General features: G+C 49.6%; 2 protein-coding genes across 2 annotated transcripts; one reads left to right on the forward strand and one right to left on the reverse strand.

The window, feature by feature from the left end:
• Nucleotides 1-142: 142 nt before the first annotated feature.
• Nucleotides 143-9,017, forward strand: N7455_009689 (FMP27 family protein; the record flags this gene model as incomplete). The annotated part of the gene is made up of 3 exons (XM_040956358.2): nt 143-8,734; nt 8,800-8,900; nt 8,966-9,017. 3 exons carry the CDS (start codon nt 143-145, stop codon nt 9,015-9,017), a joined length of 8,745 nt encoding a protein of 2,914 aa, XP_040813152.2.
• A 2,401-nt stretch (nt 9,018-11,418) lies between these two features.
• On the reverse strand, nt 11,419-19,221 carry N7455_009690 (uncharacterized protein; the record flags this gene model as incomplete). The annotated part of the gene is made up of 5 exons (XM_040956505.2): nt 11,419-16,966; nt 17,040-18,099; nt 18,152-18,463; nt 18,603-18,668; nt 18,735-19,221. 5 exons carry the CDS (start codon nt 19,219-19,221, stop codon nt 11,419-11,421), a joined length of 7,473 nt encoding a protein of 2,490 aa, XP_040813196.2.
• Nucleotides 19,222-19,575: the final 354 nt, after the last annotated feature.

Consider the following 19,575-nt stretch of genomic DNA (forward strand, 5'->3'; position numbering starts at 1 on the left):
GTCTGGAATCCCTGATTCCAACCAGACGGACAGTAGAGACTCGGGGATCTAATTAAACAGTACAATTGAACCCCGGCACAACCTCGATGTGCGAGTCGACACTGCCTGTCTGAGATCAGCCCCCTGCTGATCGCAAACCGCGATGACCCTCTTTAACCCGACCTCGATTCTCGTGGGATTCCTCCTTCTCTACCTCTCGTCTTTTTTCATCTTCGCTATCGTCCGGATCGCGACGGGAATCTCCATTCAACGGATCGGTTACTTTTCGCTGCGCCGAATCGCATACACCCCGAAGGAAGGAATACACATTGAAATCCGCGGCCTTGGATTATCGTTACACCCCTCATCATTTGCCCAGCCGACATGGATCAGCATTCGGTTGACAGAGCTGAAGGTTACCGTGGACTCGACGACTCTGGGGCAAGGAAAAGGCGAAGCGTCCCGCGGCATATTGGAGACACCTAAACCATCCGAAGACCGTGCCGCGCCCGAACCTGGCGGAAGAAGCAAAACATGGAGGACGTTAACACGAATCAAGGAACGTGTCAAGCGACTACACCGGCAGATCAATTGGTTGGCTCTCGTGGACCTGACTGCTATCGACACAACCGTCCACTTCGTAAACGCCGGCCAGATCCAGGTTGGATCGCTTTCCCTTTCAGTCGACACGCGGAGGAAGATGGTGGAACGGGGCAAGCTATTTCGTCGCAAGAAGGATATGTCGCGAGACCAACGCCCAGCGGAGTGGATTATGAATGCTCAAAATGTTCTACTCAATGTCGACGGCCGGGAGCCAACCGAGATATTGGATAATGTGGGCGTGAACCTTCATGGACTTCTGCACAAAGATCTGGATGGACTCAGAGACGCCTCGGTGGCCCTGAAGATTGGGCGTATGCATATTCCCTACGACGATGTCCGCACGATATTGCAACGCATCAAGCCGGTCAAAAAATCAGCACAAGGGCCATCGAATACCGAGACCGACGACGAGATATCATTTGCCGATTTTGTGGACGAACTCGACAGGCCTGGAAGCAGAGACGATTCCATTGTACAGACTGTGGCGGACTCAAAGGAGTTTGCGAGCTCATTACTTCGTGGTATACAAGAGATACAGATTGCTCTGAGCTTCTTCCGCGTCTCAAAGGGTATCCAGTCTCTGTCTGCAGGGCAAAAACCCGTATATCTAAACGTGGTATCGCATGAGCTTGGAATTGATCTTCATAGGATGGACCCAAAGAGCCCGGAGCATCGCATGTATTTCCAGCGGAATGATGTTGCCCACCAGGCTCTTCTTGCTGCTATCTCTCTTTCAGTCAGCTTAGACGACGAATCGGGTGAAAGTGATAACATTCTATACATCCCCATGGCTACGACGACCATCAAAACCACGCTGCCCTCGAAGACAGTGAGCACCTCCGACGACGAGAACGCCGAAGAGCGGAACACAAATGTCCTGTTCGCAAATTTGGTCGTCACATCACCCTCCGTTGATCTCCAACCGCAACATGTTTCGAGACTGCTAAAACTGGCACAAAGTCGAGCATCTTCTCCTCGAGCGAAGAAGCGAGATAATCATCGATTGATTTCTCGATTACTCCCCAAGGCAAGCATCAAGCTTTCTGTCCACGAACCCGTGATCCGGTTTGTTCTTCCAATCGAAAAAGAGTCTGGTACTCCCGATGATTACAACCTCATTATCTCCTCCATCTCCTCTATCTCACTCGATATCGAATCCTCTCATTCGTCTGAAGGCGGTGCCCACTATTCGCTATCGTCCATTTACCGGGTCGCCTCCCACAAATTCTATTACCAGACTCCGACAGGCAACAAACACAATTTGCTCACAAACGAGAATTTGGAGCTGAAAGCTCATCTGAATGCCACCCCAGAGGTCTGTGTAATCGCCTCAGGAAGCCTTAACGAATGTTCAGTCCACATGATCGATGGGGAGGTAAACCGCGGAATCCGCGAAGTTTTGCAGCAATTCATCACTCAGATGCAATCGCAGAAGCGGGTACCAATACCGGCAAATGACCAAAAGGCAAGCGTGTTGAGACGAGTGCCCCCATGGTTACTCCAGTTTCAGTTTGAAGCCACAGGGTCTAGTGTGGAAATCGCTGGTGTGGATAGCACCGTCTCTGATATATCTCGTGGTGTCTCTCTGCAACTACAATCGTGGACAGCGGAATACAAAGCTCAAAAAACAGAGAAAAATGTCGGAAGTATCGCCAGGCGGCGTACTCCCAGCCATTCCACCATCGGCGACGAATCGCCCTTTCGATTCCCTCCAACCTCGCCTCCCAAGGTCACTCACACCCAACGTGGCGTTTCAGATGGTCGGCGACTGGCTTTCCACGCGCGTGGTTTCGACGGCTTTGTCATCGAATCAGAAGATTATCTGGAACCTGAGCCATTCTTCTCTTTGCCTCGATTCGAGATTGCCCTAAGCACCCACAGTGATCGCCTCGGACCGGTCCTGCATGTCACCTCCGTGTTCAAGGGCATATACCTTCAATACTCACTGTACCGGTTCTACTGCCTTGGTGTTGCGATTTCTGTGATCCAAGACGTGCTCACACCTTTGCCACAAAAACACTCGCAGTCTGCTGAAAGCAAATCCAGTGCGCATGCAAGCATATCGCTACCGCCGCCTCCAGCATACAAATGGTCTCCAAAGAAGGAGCTGGTCACCTACGACATGAAGGCAACGGCTGTGCAGCTTAAGGCGAACTTGCCGAACGATCCTCAAATAATGATTCAGATCTACGGACTTGCCGGTGCTTCTCAGCGTCTTTCCACCCCTTATGTTAAAGCCAGTCTTGTTCGCTTCCATGCAGAGGCACCCAAGCTCAAGGGTATTTGGGCAAGAATCGGCAGCATGAACAATGTTAGGCTGGACTTCCGAAAAATGAAGATGAAACATGGCAACACTTTGATTGAAGAAAAATCGATTGATATATGGACAGACTTCATCCGAATTGGCATACCTCATCATATGGTGATGCATCGCATTTTTGATAACCTTATCAACACTTCTAAGGCTCTCAAACAACTGCATCATCGCTTCAAGAATGGCTGCAAAGAATTTGGCTCCAAGAGAGAACCAGAGGGCCCGAAGAAAGTGCCCAGGATATCTCTTCGCAGCAAAGCGTTGCTCTTCGAAATGGAGGACGATGGCTTTGAGTGGAAACTGGGCTGCATCTATCGAGTTGGCCTGATTGAACAGGTTCAGCGGCTGGCCCGGGAAGACGCGTTCCACTTGAAATCTCATAAAGTTAGGGAATCTGACCAGCGCCGCGCCACATCCCGATTACGAGCCAAATCGAGTCATCGGACCTTGCGTAGCGAGCGAACTAGCCAAGATACAAGGCGAAGCAGGAGTGCTGACGAACGGCCGAGATCTAGCACCCAGGAACGTGGGAGAAGTCGCAAATACCGCTATGATACCGAGGGCGCGACCTGTCTCTCATCAGAGCAAAATATCTCTGTGGATGCCGCTTGGGGTCGACTTCAACAGTACAATGCTCAAGTATGGAAAGAGAAGATCGATGCAGCTCTCATGTTCCAGGGCACTTCCATCAAAGAAGTTCGAAATCTCTTCTGTGGTGCAGATGAGCCTCCTCCGGATGTGAAGGAGACCGAAACCATTCTTGCTATTCCGAACAGACCAGGTCTGATGTCAGCTTTGATCAGCGATGTCAATCTTGTTATTGATAAGCCCTCATTCGCCATCGATGAGTTCCCCAGTTACTTGAACCGAATCGGAAAGGGAATGCCCATGAATATGCAATACGGCCTGCTCATCCCAATGAGCTTCAACCTGGAAATGGGTGAAGCACGCGTCAACTTGCGAGATTATCCTCTAGATCTGTTGCACATTCCAGCCCTGCGCCCAGGTCAATCCCCAAGACTTCCCAGCTGGTCTTTGCGAACAAACTTTGTCATCGCAGAAGAATGGCGTGACCATGAATCTGCAAGACAGGTCGAAGTGGAACTCGTTCCTGCATGCGAAGGGTCTGACGGGTCTCCCCGTGATGCGTTTAAGATTCCCGTGTGGCGTTCTGTTACACCAGTCAAGACCTACTCAGACCCTGTCGTCCAGATAAACACAAGTTTGCCGACTAGCATTTCATGGGGTGTCTCCTACCAGCCTGTCATTCAAGATATGATGAAGATCATTGAGGGTTTCACCAAGCCTGAGATTGATCCCTCGGAGCGGGTGGGTTTCTGGGATAAGATCCGACTCAGCTTTCATTCTCGGATCAAGGTCCTCTGGAAGGAAGATGGTGATGTACATCTGCGACTTAAGGGCTCTCGTGATCCATATGTGGTGACCGGGTTTGGAAGCGGCTTTGTCATGTGCTGGCGCAGAGATGTCCAATTGGATGTTAACACCAGTGACAATCCTATGGAATTCATGACTGTAACGAGTGGTGAATACGTGCTTGCTATCCCCGACTACAGCGCTGAAGCACGTTGGGCAAACGAGGCAACTACAGAGGAGCTGGACAACAGTTCTGCATCCAGCGAGCAGAAGAACGCTGCTCACTTCAAGAAGGTTGTCATGAAGCTCTCTGGCGATGTCAAATGGGCAGCAGGTCTCGTCTTCGAGCGGGATGCTGACAATGATGCGAGGTCCTTCTCCTTCAAACCCCATTATGAGGTCATTCTAAAGAACCCTAAATTTGTCAAACCATCCGAGCGTGTTAATTACGATGCTTATCGTGGCTTCCGGAGTGACCATATCCACCTTTCTGTATCGATTATTGCACCGCAAAACAGAGACTGGGCTGTCGACAATGTTCAACCATCTTCGAGCTACAACACTATCCATCTCACACCGCGATTCTTCACCCACTTCTTCAACTGGTGGTCTCTTTTCTCGGGCGTGATGTCGCTTCCTGTCCGCCAAGGACCGCTTTGGCCAGGAGTGACAAAGACGAGCAAAAAATTCAATCGTCATCTGGCAACTGTCAAATACAAGATTCTTCTCGCACCTCTGTTTGTGGCCCATATATACAAACACAAAGACCGCGAAGATTATGCAGAGAGGGTTGTTACGGCCACGGGCCTGAAGGTTCGCCTTGATTGCTTGAAACTTGATATTCATCAACGTCGCGAGCAGATCAAAACACATGCCGTGGGTCGTTCAAAACAGACCAGGACAAGTGCGATGCGTATTAATCAAGCCCAAATTGACATGCAATCTGCAGACTTCCGTGCCGTGTCTGCCAGCATCGCAGGCACAACTGCGGAAGATGTCGAGCGGAACAAAGATGATATTCTCTCTTCCTTCCAGCAGCCTGTTCCATCAGTTGACTTGTCTCGGTTCACAATCCCTGATCACAACCTGGACTGGGTCGACATGGATGATTTCGTGGAGCCGGACTGGATCCTTCCACAGGAGTCGAATCCCCGTACCCAGATCTTACCTTTGGCCTTTACCCCGCGCTTCACCTACTTCCGCAACACAGATCATTGCGACATTGGACCCGATGAAACGGGCTACAGCACGTTTGGAAACGAACCGACTCACGAGTGTGTCATGTCTGAAACGAACGATCCTCGCCGTGTTCAGACTGAGTTGGTAAAAGACCGCCTTGCAATAGTCGAGGCACAAATTCGCAATTATGAACGCACAATTGGGGAAATGGAACTCAAGCTCATGAGGGATGTAGACAATAATGAAACCCTGAGAGCTGAGCATGAGTTATTCCTTCGCCAGTCCGAGTCTCTGGCGAGACGACGCAAGTTCTTGACCACAACTCTCAATCGTCTTGAGAGGAGCGTCACGCGCGACGAGCGGACGCCATATGGCGACACACTTGGCAAAAACGTGGCACCCAGCACTGCTTCTTTCCGAACAGGACGGACAGGTCGGGATGCTGACTCCACAACCGATGGCCGTTCTTCAGGTCTGGACGGAATTTACTCGTCGGCCAACGATGAGTTCGCGAGTGATTTCAACAATCGTTTCATGATCCACAATTTGCAGCTCAAATGGAACAACTCCCTGCGCAACATCGTCTTGCGGTACAGCCACCAAGTGAGCCAGCGACGTGGATTTATCTACTACATGTCTCGCCGCGCTGTTAAATTCATCCTTGATATCGTGGAGGAGCAGGACAAGAACAAACGCAAGCATCCTAAAATGTCTAAGACGCAAACCCAAACCTCGCACCACGATGAGGAGGAGAAGAAGGAGGTTGATGAACGCATCGAACAGTTGCTGAATGATGCTAACCGTTACGTGAATGTTGACGATAACGAGCCTCCGGACTCGAACCCTCAATCAGATTCAAACACCCAATATGATTCAAACACCCAATCTGATTCGAACCCCCAATCCCCTTCTGATTCGGACAATTCGAGTGAGAACATTGTGCCGGAATTTACACCCCAGAACAGTTATCACTTGCGTCTCATTGCGCCTCAAATCCAGCTTCTCAGTGAAAAGAACCAGAAGTCGGTCTTGCTTGTTGCCGCCAAAGGCATGGAACTCAAGGTCGTGTCAATCATGGACAAAGCGCGTGTCTCTGACGATGTCAGCGGCTTGATACAGCGTCGTTTCTCCCTCGAAATGGACGGCGCCCAGTTCTTCGTTGCAACACAGAAGAAATTGATGGCCAACTTGCAATTCTATGCTGGCAATAAGTACGGAAACGCGCCCGGATCAGCGTGGCCACCGTGGTTGACTTTGGAAGCCATGTTCGATTTCGAGCTGAATCCATTTGGATTCTCTCGTATTGTGCAAAAGACTTCAGCCACCCTGCGTTACGACAAGTTCAACAACCTCCGCCTCAAGTATAACGAAGAGGTGGTAAAGGGTCAGCAAGGACCTGATCCTGAGGACCAAGAAGACCGCATAGATTCAATCAGTGTGGACTTCCCTCATTTCCGCGCGATTTGTGATTCTGCAGAGTACTATTCTATGTACATTATTGTCCTGGATCTCATGCTCTACAGCGAACCCCTCGAAAAGGTCCGGAATGAGCGCTTGGAGAGGATCATGCTCACTTCCGACTTCAGTGACCTCCGTGGCGCCCCGGAAATGGTGTTCAAGCTTCAAGCACGCATTCGCCAGCTGGAGGAAATCAAAGAGTACTTCCAGATTAACGCCAAGTTCCTGGACAAACAGGGCTGGGAGGATCGGTTGGCTCTCGAACGCGATTTGTCTCAATGCGAGGATGAACTTTTCTTCATGATGAAAGCAATCACAACTTCCCAGCGGCGAATGGAACCAAGTTCGTCCAGGGCAGCTGGTGTCCACGGCTTACTACGTTGGAGCATATCCGCCAGTGAAGTCGTGTGGCACCTGATGAAGGAGGCTTCCGAGCCCTTGATTGAGTTCCAGCTGCGTAATGCTTCATACGAACGGACCGACAATACTGATGGCTCGAACCACAACCTGGTATCGATCGAGCGACTATTCGGCTTGAACTTGCTTCCAGACGCTATTTACCCTCAAATTATCGCACCTTATCTCGACGGCGCACGCACCCTGGATGACTTCATGTTGCGCGTCAAATGGCACATGCTGGAGGCCGTTGCCGGTATCCCCGTGCTTGACAATTTCGAAGTTTCAATGTTCCCGCTCAAGATTCAGCTCGAACACGAGCTAGGCCAGAAAGTCTTCGAATACATCTTCCCCAACGTGGGCTCCAGCGCCTTTGAGGCTGGTGGCTTCTCGCCTTTCATGATCAAGAACATGAAGCCGCTTGAGGGCTCGGATGGGGAAGACGAGGACGAAGGCTTGGACGGCGCGCCACTGAGACGCTCAGCGAGTATCGATGGTGATAGCTCGTCTATGGACAATCTCGCCACCTCCAAGGGACCGGGCTCCATCGAACTGCGACTCCAGCCTACACTATCGCTTTCAGATGAGACTAAGTCGCGCAATCGCCCAGGCCATCTGAAGGGTCTTGTGATGACGCCTATCCACCAGGATAGTACTCGACTTGGTGTATCAGAGACCGCGCGCAAAACGGGCCGTCCTGCTACGACTGGTGGTCTCAGCAAAAAGAAGTCCGCTGATAGTCTGCGCATGTTGACCAAACAGCCTACTGAAAGATCCCTGTCCAGCCACAGTGCCGGCGAAGACAACCGCAAGAAGTTCGGAATGGGTAAAGGATCGAACAAGAACGGCAAATCCAAAGAGCCAACCGACGACCTGTCCCAAATGATCTCCCGCGCCTCCAACTTCATGACCCTCGCACGTGTGAAGGTAAATGATGTGGTTCTCTGCATGAGCTACAAGGGCAAAGGAGAGCACAACTTGGAGGATCTCCATGATTTCGTCTTCCGCCTTCCAGTTCTTGAGTACAGCAACAAGACATGGTCGAACCTGGATCTTGCCCTGCGTCTCAAGAAAGACGTGATCAAAGCCCTTATCTCGCACGCCCCCGCCATTCTTGGCAACAAGTTCTCCCATCACCGACCCTCCAAGCAGCAACAAAAGCGTTTCCGTGAGCTTGCAAGCTCGTCTCAACTTCTGCCAAATACATCCAACCTGATCAACCCGAGCAGTAGCCAAGCCCAGAGCCTGGCCAGCTATGACTCTAATAGCGATTACTCAGAGTCACGCTCACGCAAATCTATGCAGTCGAATGCCTCGCCATTGGTTAGGACCACTTCGTTGAGTTCAGACGTCCACGGCGTAAATTATTCAGATCCCACCATCCATGACGCACGGTCCGCCAGTGAGGTGGATGTAGATTCTCGCTGGGAGGTTCGTGTTCTTTCGTCTCATCGTGTCACCGTGAATATCCCAGAATGCTAACACAGAATGTTTAGGCATCGCGTCGATTTGTCAATGCCCCTCCACCCCAAAGGCCGATGACTTCTGGTAACCCCGTGGCTACGGCTCGATCCGGCAAGAATGATCAGGACGACAGGTATGGATCCATCCCGTCTCCGACTCGTTTACTGTCAAGGCGAAGAAACTGACTGAGTCGTATAGTCACATCAAAACAATTCGCAGCATCGGCCGGAAGTTGACATTCCGGAAATGATCGCTTCATCTTCCCTGCACTATATATCCCTTGTTCTTTTTCTCTTCGTTGCTATTTTTGCCTAATACCTCTACACCCTTTTTTAAATTCTTGTGATCCTTTGTACACCACCACCACCTTATTCCCTCCAGGCCCCTCGTGTCTCCTAGATACCCTCTACCTGCATCGGGCCGTACATAGGCGTTTTGTGTTTTCATCTTTTTTCGGTGTGTCTATAGCGGGGATAAATTTCGTGTTTTTGATTACCCGAGCTGTCTGAGGACAGTGGCATAGAGGCGAGAGGGAACATTTCGATTTTTCTTTCCTTTCCTATAATCTTTTTAGTATCATCCTTTTGACCCTGACACCTTGTTTCCTGCTCGGACAGGTGGCCATTCATCTTCTTTATACATGTACACACCGGTGACTTTCCCTTGCCCACGATATAGACCAAGGAAGATAGATATTTAAGTGTTTTCTAGTCTAAACGAATTTTACATATCCATAACTAACCAAGCAGGTCCTGACAAACAGGGAAGGGGTCAATCTTGGAAACCGCCAAGCAGCTGGTATACCTACCCAGGTGGTATACACGGTATACATGGGTCTGGTTGAAACGGAAAGAAATAGGGAAATCAACAATCAGGGTCCAACCTTCCAAAGTTGGAAAACAGCCTCCATCGTTCACGCACGACACGTAATTATCCTTGATTTTCAATCCACGGCATGATGAGAATTGATTTCCTCCTGCCACTTGCAAGTACAAGAGACAAGCTTAAAAGCCCGCTTACGACTAGAACATTCAGCTTTCGTCTCTTTCATAGTTACGCAGTTCTTCCAGATTTTTTTATGATCTCATTTACTACCAAGTAGATTCAAACACCCTTGAACAGCGCTCGTCTGTTTCCGGTCCATGCCTAACTAACCGCACCGTTTGGCGTCCAAGTAACGCCAATAAGAGCAATAATGTAAATGCCGAACAATACTCCACACAGTAAGCCTTCGAGGTTAAGAAAAGTTAAGACTATAGGAATAAATATTATTTCATTTTATTACATATTCCCTACCTAGCCCTAAAGAGGAGATATCGTTTATTATGATAGGTTGAAGACTAGTTAACTAACTAGTTTTGAATGTATAAATTTAAAAACTATTCTCATTCTGCAAGAATCGAAAGCTGAAAACACAATCATCCCCAACTCGCAACTTTGGCCGAGTGGTCTAAGGCGCCAGACTCAAGAGAATTACCTCTTTCACTGTTTCAGTGAAGCATTCTGGTCTCGAAAGAGGCGTGGGTTCGAGTCCCACAGGTTGCATATCAATTTCTTTTTTATATTTTTATATTCCTTATCGGTGTGATTTGATTGGCTATGACAATATATATAGGGGATTGATAATCGATATTGTTACAGAAAGTCCTTGACAGGCATGATTGTGGAGGATACCAAGACACTGCTAGAGCTTGGTGTCATATCATCCAGATAGCGGGCGAAATGGAACTGACTTGGTAGTTGGTACATAACGAGAGTGAGCAAAATATGATGATTCCGAGGAAGAGAAAGAGAAAGAGCGAGAAAAAGAAAAATTATTTGGATCAAGTGGTGTGAAGCTAACAAGGTTTCCGGACGATAAATGCATGCAGGTTGAGAAATGGGAGTATTGATGGGTTGTATTCTCGGTTTTTGACTCTTGAAAAATGAGAAGTATCCAATTATATATATGTAATTCCTTTACACGTTCTTCGTTTCTCGGTCCTTAAGGAATAATAATGAAACTCACGAGCACCGCTTTTGATATATAAAAACGGTAATGTATACAACGGATTTTATTTCTGGTTTCGTGATCCTTAACTGATCACAATCAAATAAACAACATTTCCTCTTTGGGTATGTAAGGGCTGACCACCGAACTCGCATCTCTTGGCGTGGATTCACCTCCACCTCTGTTGGTCCATTTACCCCTCACTATGATAAATGCCTTTGTAATGAGAGACTGGGGCTCGGTGTTCGTGATGGCCTTCAGTGCGTTTTCGGGGAAGGTGACGGTGCCGTGGCCGAAGCTAACTCTCAAACCGCACATATCAGACTTTAGCCTCAAGTATAACGTGGACGGAGCACATCGGTGGGCATCTGGCTCAAGGTTGGTGGAGCACGCGGAGCCAATGGCCTGGACCTGGTCTCAAAGCGCGACGGATCGTTGCATCTGCTGCGCGGAAGCACGCATTTTAGCAGCTTTCCCTCATCCTCAGCAGCCAACATCTCCAAGACTGAATCGGGAACGACCAAGGAGGCATCATGCTCCAGAATGAGCGCTAGGTTAGTACATTCCGCCCGGACCTCCTGGTACACCGAAGATCTCGCAGCTGTGATCAACACCCGAGGAGGGATGTGTAACTCCGTCGCAGAGGCCAGGAACGAACGCATCAGGCAATCATCCGGACTTCCGCAAGCTGCCTCCAATGGTGTCTGTTCGACCATTGCCCCGTTTGTGAGAGATGCTCAGCCCGTGGATCATTGGATTGGAGTGAACGAACTCGATTCGGGTCAGCACCATTTTTGAGCAAAAGAGAGACGTTGTCGGGACAATCTTTGTCGAGGGCCGCGAACAGATCATTTTGGAGCTCAGCTTTCGAGGGGTCGGGCTCTCGGTGGGCCAGGAGGATGGTGACAATGCCCGTATGACCAAGGGAGCAAGAAAATTCGAGAACTTCTGGGCTGTCGCCACACTTGACCTTGGCACCGGCTTCTAAAAGACAGTAGACTGTATCCTCGACGTCCAGGGCATGGTGGCCACGAGGTGTTCTCTGTGTTGGTTCTGCCAAGCTCATCTTGAATCCTTCTAGTGCGCCCAGTAAAGATGTCTGACCTTGCACATCCAGCTCATTGACATTCGCACCCCGAGAAAGAAGTAATTGGACCAAATCCTTGTTCATGCCCCGGGCTGCACTAGATAAAGGCAGATAGCCCTGTTGATTTGGACTGTTTGGATCAATACTCCGAGCTAGGCAACGTTGAACTGCCGCCGTGGAGCCACAGGAAGCCGCAAGTACCAGTATGTCGGGGCTAGGTGGAACATAGTCCAGCAAAAGCTCGATTAGATGGATACGGTATGTAAAAGATTCATCTGACATAGCCGTTGTCCAAATTGTCTCAAAATCGCTTCTCTGTGAGGCAACTTCTAGAAGAAGCTCGAGGATATTAGCTTTGGCCGGTGACCAGCTATCAGCACAAGTTCTTGCGATGGAATTTGGAACATCTGTACTACAGGAGGGATCCCCGGCAACCTTGGCATCACCATGCTCAAGGAGCGTCCTTACAACTTCGAGATGTCCCTTATTTGCAGAAATCACGAGTGGCACACCAAGACCTTCCTCAGCTCTCTTAGTTGGATCGGCGCCATATTTCAGCAATTCTTGGACAACTGCCAGATGGCCGCGACGAGAAGCTTGATATAATGGGGTTGACTCGACCTTGCTTAGCGTGTTTAGATCGAGTTTGCCTGGCGTGTTCGGATCAATGCCAGCAGACAGAAAACTTGACACAATATCAGCGTCACCCGTCGCACACGCCACTAACAATGCGTCGGAGCCCCCATCTATTAAGAATTCCAATTGAAGCAGGCAGTCCACCATCTGGGAATTTCTCGCCCGCGCAGCTACGAGAAGAAAGGATCGCCGGCCTTGGGTGCGAACGCGTTGTGCACCACTATGGACAAGGAGCCGCACTGCCGCAGTGTGGCCGCCCATAATAGCCTTGATCATGGCATCCTGTGGACAACCGACATACCCTTTACATTCGGGATCGGCACCAGCATTAAGAAGCTCTCTCATTATGTGAATATGACCATAAAGTGCCGCACAACCGAGGGGTGTGTCGAATACTGTGTCTTGATCGGGATCATTCGCCAACGCCCCATGTTTCAGCAGCAATTTAACAGACACGCGATCCCCTGCTGTCGATGCCGCAGTCAGGAGCATTTGGAACTCGGGTCTATCTGTCCTTTGTTGTGGGAGTTGTTTGAAAATTTCAGCCAACAGCGCTCGCATTCCGTCATTGAACAACTGCCGAGCAGCTTCGACCGACAGTGCTTCACTTTTGTACTCATGATCTCGAGTCCGGGGAGCGGCCGATCCAAATGGCAGCAGAATTGGCCGTCTATGCCACGTTATAGAGCGGCGCAAGGACATGCGCACCGCGGGATGGATCTGACCTTGCCTTGTACTGGGAACAGTCGCCCCTCCCTTGAGCAATGTTGCAATGATAGAGTATGAGAAGCGACATTGTCTCTCGGCAGCAAGTAAAATTGGATGGCAGCTTCTCTCGCCTCGGGACCAATACTCCCGTGACTCCCCATGCTCATCATCATCCTCGTCCAGCCGATTTGGCTCAGCGCCTGCATCCAGCAGAGTCTGAATAACGCGTTCATTGGCCCAACGTGCCGCATATTGAATTGGGTACATAGGCAGCCCACCCTGGTCATCTGGATCGCAACCAAGCTCAATCATTGTGCCAAGAATCGACTCAAGCTCCCGCGATAGCTTCAAAAGAGAATTAGAATCCCCGTAGTCGGAATCCTCGCGCAATGCAATCTTCCCAAAACCTCGTATGACGGCCTGCAACGGGCTGATTATCCGGGAGGAAACTTGAGGATTTGCTGGTTGTTGACGTCGATAAGCATGCTCCCAGGCGGGCGGCAATCTGTCTTCAAAGAGCGCAACCATTGAGGCCATCTTTTTGTCAGATCCCCTCGGATTTGGCACTTCCTGCACGCAGACGTGAATATCCGCACCGTTTTTCAAAAGCAGATTTGAGGTTTTCCTGCGTCCGTATTCAGCGGCCACGACAAGCCCTCTTGTGAGAATCGTCGTCTTGTTCGTCTCCCCTATGCCATTCCAAAAGCCAGTGAGATCCAGCATACTCTGCACAACGCGGGAATGTCCTGCATGCGAAGCAGCTAAAAACGCATAATAAAGCTTTGACCGGCTTTCCTCAGATAGTGCATTCACCAATACTTTGTTCGCAAGATAGCTGACCATTTTGGCCTTGCCCGCAAGCGCTGCATCATAGACGCCCTGGCAGATTAGCTGTTTGGGGAAACAATCCTCGGTGAGGCCAGAGCCAAACAAGAGCTCCATCCCACGGATATGGTGCGAACAAGCGGATAGGAAAACATCCTCCAAAAATTTGCTCGGCTCATTGTACTTCATGTAGCCTCTGGTATTTGCTTTGGCTAGGAGCTGCTTCAACAGACCGAGATCGCCTGTAGTTGTTGCTGCAACAACCAATGATAGCAACGCACGGCGACTGTCTTCAAGCTCTTTGGAAACACGAACTTCCGGATTGAGATACACTCTGAGAGATAAGACCATAGCTGCAGATGCTGTGGGAATTGTCACATTCGATGCGTTCGCAGTGACAACTGGACTTTCCAACCCGCTATGCTTTTGCAGCCATAACAACACAAATTCTGTTATCTGGCGCTGTTGAACTTTCATGGAAGTATCAATAGCCTTGGCAAGCTCCCACATAAAGGTCCCATCTGGTGGCGGGTGATGCTGCAGTAGCATCGAAACACAAGCAAGGTCTCCAGACTCGATGGCGGCCTCAAAGGGTAACAACCACTGTTGAGATAATGGCGTATATTTCCAGTTGGATGCATCACCTAAGATTTGCAGGCCCTCGGATTGCCCATTTTCAGCAGCTGGGATCATTGCCTTGATTACCTCGTCGTCTGCATCGAACAGCGACCTTCGGGAAATTCCTTGGGTAACAAGGAAACTCAATGTCTCAAGTTGTCCGTGGATTACAGCACTTTCAATTGCACTGGCAATTGCCCCATCATAGAACTTTCCGCGGAGGAGGTGGTAGCGTAGGGACTGTACATCTCCAGCTACGGCACTCAGTTCTAGATTTCGACTCCCTTCGGCAAAGTCATCGTGTTGTGCACGCGCGTCATCGTGATCATCATTGTCGTCATTTTCGGCATTACCATCATTGTCATCGCGTGTGGTCGTCCGGTTGGAAGACTCGACATCAGAAGTCTCTGAATCTGAGCACGTATGAGACTCTGCGTCATCGTCGACAAGTGCTTGTTCCCTACCAGTCAGATTCTGGGTAGTCAACGGGTTACCCTTCAGGAATAGAGAGCTTTCGTGATCTCCCCGCGATACTGCAGGTAGGGATTTGCCTTTTGGTGGCTGATATCCCTTGGCCAGGAGCAACTTCGCAATCTCCCCATGACAACTTTCGATGGCAGCGTGCAACGCATCAAGGGAATGGCCTTTCTGGTAAATATCTGCACCGTGGGAAAGTAGCAGCTCTACTGCGTCCTTATGGCCGTACCAAGCTGCGGCTTGTAGACAAGTTCCCCAGGGCTTGCCCACTTGGTTAACATTAGCTCCAGCCTGAATCAAAAGCTCCATCGCCCCGAGATGACCGTTCATCGAAGCTGTTTGTAGCGCATCACCCTCGGCGCCACAGAGCCCAACGTCAATTCCCTTCCCGATAAGCATACGGACGATAGGTTCACACCCTACCAAGCTAGCACTTCGTAATGCAGAGCCAAAGTGTCCTTGCTCGTCTGGATTGGCTCCAATGCTGTGCAGATACTCGACCATAGCTAGATGACCAGAAGTTGCGGCGATGGGTATGCAATCCTTAGGGAGCGCTTGCATGAGATGTGTTCGCTTTTCTAGGAGTGATTTCAGGACGGCGACCTGGCCTTGCTTGATAGCCACAGTAACCAGGCCTGTCTGGGTATTGAGAGTCAAATTTGGCAGCCCCCACGATTTTAGGGTGCTTGGCTTGGTAAGCCATTCCAGCACTTTGGGAAGCCCTGCCTTGATGGTCTCTTGGAGCATGATAGAGTGTTGGTCCGCAGACTGGGCTGCTGTGCAGTTCTTTGCAAGGAGTAAGGCGATATCTGCATGACCACCGAGGCAAGCAGCCTTATATGCGCGAGAGAAAGACTCGGGGGATTCTAGTTCATCTATGCGCCCCAGGAGGTATTGGACGACGTTTAGATGGCCTCTGAAGCATGCGACCCGTGAGATAGTACCGAAGGCACCGCATTCCAGCTTATAATCAGCGCTGCGGTCTAGTAAGATGCTCACAACATCCTGGCGGCCATAAGAGCTCGCTAGATAAATCCCGGTATGCCCCGTATCACTATGCTGATTGATGTCCACGTCTGGAAGCACTTCCAGAACGTACAGCAGGAGCCCGCGCAACCCAAATACGCAAGTGAGAAGCAAAGGCGAGAACGAGTCGTTGAGGGTGTTTTCGAACAGATTTCGCGTACGATGGTATGGGGGTAAGTCATGGCAGACCTGAGCTATCCAGTCCATCCAGGTCAGAAAGGCTGGACTGAGGAACCCATCATCCTGGTCTGCGATAAATGATTCGGCGTGTTTGCCAAAATCATAATCTATACCCGAGGCTTCACATTCCCGAAGATGCTCTGGCCAGCATACAGCGGCATAATGATAAAAGTCTTGCACGGGGGTCTCATCTCCAACAAAGGGGACGCTGCTCGGGCCTGAAGCGCATTCCAGCATACAGATATCGGCAAGAATTTGATGAGCAACTTGTGCAGAGAACATTTCCTGTTGGCGCATGTAGTCACGCACGGAAGGATGGCAGAACCGAGCCACGCCTTGTGACACATCTAGTATGACCAGACTGCAGCAGAGATCTTCGAGATCCACTACCCCAGCTCTGGCAAGTGATGGATTGAGTGCGAGGGTACGTTTCACGGCTGTAGGATGCAAGGGTCTCTGGGCATAGAGGAGTAACGAGAACACGTGCACGATAGCCTGAGTGGCAGCCGAATCTAGCTTATTAAAACGGCGGAGGGTTCGGCCATAGATCTGGTCGAGGTCTGGGGTTGAGTTGGTTTTGAGTGCGGTCAGGATATCCTGCTCTGTTCTTTTGCGACAGAGAAATTCCAACTGAAGAGTGACCCACAAAAACCTATCAACATCGTGGAGATTAGGTTCTTTGTCCAAATTGTCTCAATGTCAAAGAACGACATAGCGATACTCACATCTCCCCGGCTCTGCTTATCAAATGCTCCTTCATCTTGTCTATCAACTTGCTCGTCGCGGTTCCGTTCAAAACGCGTCTCCTTGCGTTTGCCTGTTCTACCTGCCGATTTACAAACTCTCTTACGTCCGTTTGAACACAGTTAGAAGTGACCCGGAGCTTGGTAGTACCGAGTAGCAATCCCTCGACATGTGCGTTATTGTAGCTGGTAAAAAACACTTTAATGATGCTTGCAGACTGGTCTACAAGCTTCTTCATGGTTTCAATCAGGACTGCTCGCTCATTCTGTCCAAGTTGATCAATTGCATCAATCACGATATATGCCGGGTTAGTCGCAGTGAGATCAAGAAGCATGGAGAGGCACTCCTCAACACTCAATCTTGCCATGTCCGCTCTGATTTGTTGGGCGATGTCGAGCCGCTTTTCGTACGAAGACAGTACAGCTTGGTCAATCGATCTATTGACAGAGTCCACTGCCAACTGTCTAATCAGAGCGTGGAGGATACTGTCTGCCCTTCCTCGCTCTGGCTCCGCATTGGAGTCATCACAGAAGAAATATGCGCATATCACTGGGCTCGCTCCAGGCACAACCGAGGGCCGTTGGAATTGATCGACGACAAATGAAGCGATAGTTGACTTTCCACAACCCCGTACACCATGTAGCAGCAATATCGCGGATGAGCTTGAAGTGTGCCAGGTATGGAAGTCTGTGTGGTTCAAGAGCCATGATCCGGACCCCGGCATTCTTCTTGTAGCAATACCCCTAAGGTGCAGAGTGGTAGGTACCGTACACAACCATGAAAGGATATTGGATATATTTTCCTCGTCTATAGAACGACGCACGGCAAGGCTAGTGTCGATCATGCGAGGTAGGTCAGCATCCAACTTTCTAGAAATCGCTGCCATTTTGTCGATTATAGAAGCTGCCTGGGTGTTTGTGGCTTGGGAAAGCTCCGAGTCAGACAACGCCGTCCATTTCAAAACTTCTTGTTCTTGGTCGTAGACAGCTGTCAGTTCTGGGAGTTTACGGTCGGATCGAGTAGCACTCCAAAGGGTGCGTTCTAGCTAGGTCAGTTCCAAGCTCGAATGGTTTGTATTTAACATAGATCATACCTGAAAACCCTTGTTTGAAGTATTTGACTAGTTTGGACAAAGAGCTCATGATATCAACATAGAGCTGGGTCACGGCTTCTTGCAGATGGGCCATCATGCTAAAAGAGCGTTTGAGGTGCATATTCTCAACAACTTCACAACGGTAAAGAAGTCGGGCGATTGTTTCCAGGTTCACGAGCATGCCTCCCCAAACCTGAACATCACCGACTGCGACATTCAAAAGGAATCGAAAAGCGGCCCATGGAAGTGCAGCATGAGAAGGATCATACTGGGCAATCGTGTCTCCGACATAGACAAGGCGGTTTACCCATCCTGTGATTTTTTCTAGCACGTCTCGCAGAATGGGTGAAACGATATGGTTGAATCGCTACATATATCTCGTTCACGAGTTCGTCCACATACTTTTTGCAACTCTCAGTCCATCCGGGGTCCCCGCGCCTTATGGACTCACGGATGAGCTTGGTTGTAGTGGCAGACCACATTTGGAAACTCTGAAGCTCGGCCGCAGTTGACTGGTCTATATGTTATTAAATAGTCAGCGAGGGTCTCCTTTACTCTCGGAACAATGCTGTCAGCCCCTTACTCTTTTCCATAATCGCATAAACATTGCTCATATGGAAGCCATTTATGCCCGCCCACCGGGTTATGTCACTTCGCAGGCTGGACCTAGTGTACTCAACGAAGACGTGATTTGGTTGAGTCTCTCGTCCACGAGTGGTGACACCTTTTTCCTCTTCGTAATGATAAAGACTGAACCTCCAGATTCTGTCCCGAAGACTTTCCACCCGCCCTATCACATAGCTATCATCCAGCTGTGGGAATCCTCCGTCGGAAAGTTTGTATTTGGTCAACTTCGTTGCTGCTGCCCGATACCGGTCCTTGTATTCATCGCGCTGCTTAGTTCGCCTTTCCATGGCTCGCTGGTATCTAGACTCAAGTTTCTGATAATCCGAGGTAACAGTCTTTGGCTGGGGTGGTTGTTCATGCTCTGTTGTGTCTGTGGATGTAGTCGGTTGTAGGACATCCTGGCTTTCTGCTTCGGTAATGTCAAGGTGATGGTAGTCACTCATAATGTTATAGTTGAAGTTTGTTTTTGAAGAGTAAAGTAGTTTCCAAGGTTCTCTACTTTTCTTTGGTTTTCTCGACTGGGCACTGAGATCAGAGGTGCAAGGTAAGGCGTAAATTGTATGAAACGTCCACAGGACTACTGGAGACTGGGGAAAGTAAGCCAACAACATTTATTTCAATAAATGCCTATCCTAAAAGGGACCGAAATTGGAATCTGGTAAGATACACAAATTTGCAAATTTCCGTATTTCAGTGTTTCAAATATGTCTTGACCAAAACGGTTATTTACGGTACAAGTAGTATGTACAGCATGCCAAAGGAAGCTAAGTCAAGTTGTAAGATTGTGAGATTATAAC

Source organism: Penicillium solitum, assembly GCF_028829755.1.
Source record: "Penicillium solitum strain IBT 25940 chromosome Unknown utg000008l_segment0_segment0, whole genome shotgun sequence".
In the NCBI taxonomy this organism is placed as follows: domain Eukaryota; kingdom Fungi; phylum Ascomycota; class Eurotiomycetes; order Eurotiales; family Aspergillaceae; genus Penicillium; species Penicillium solitum.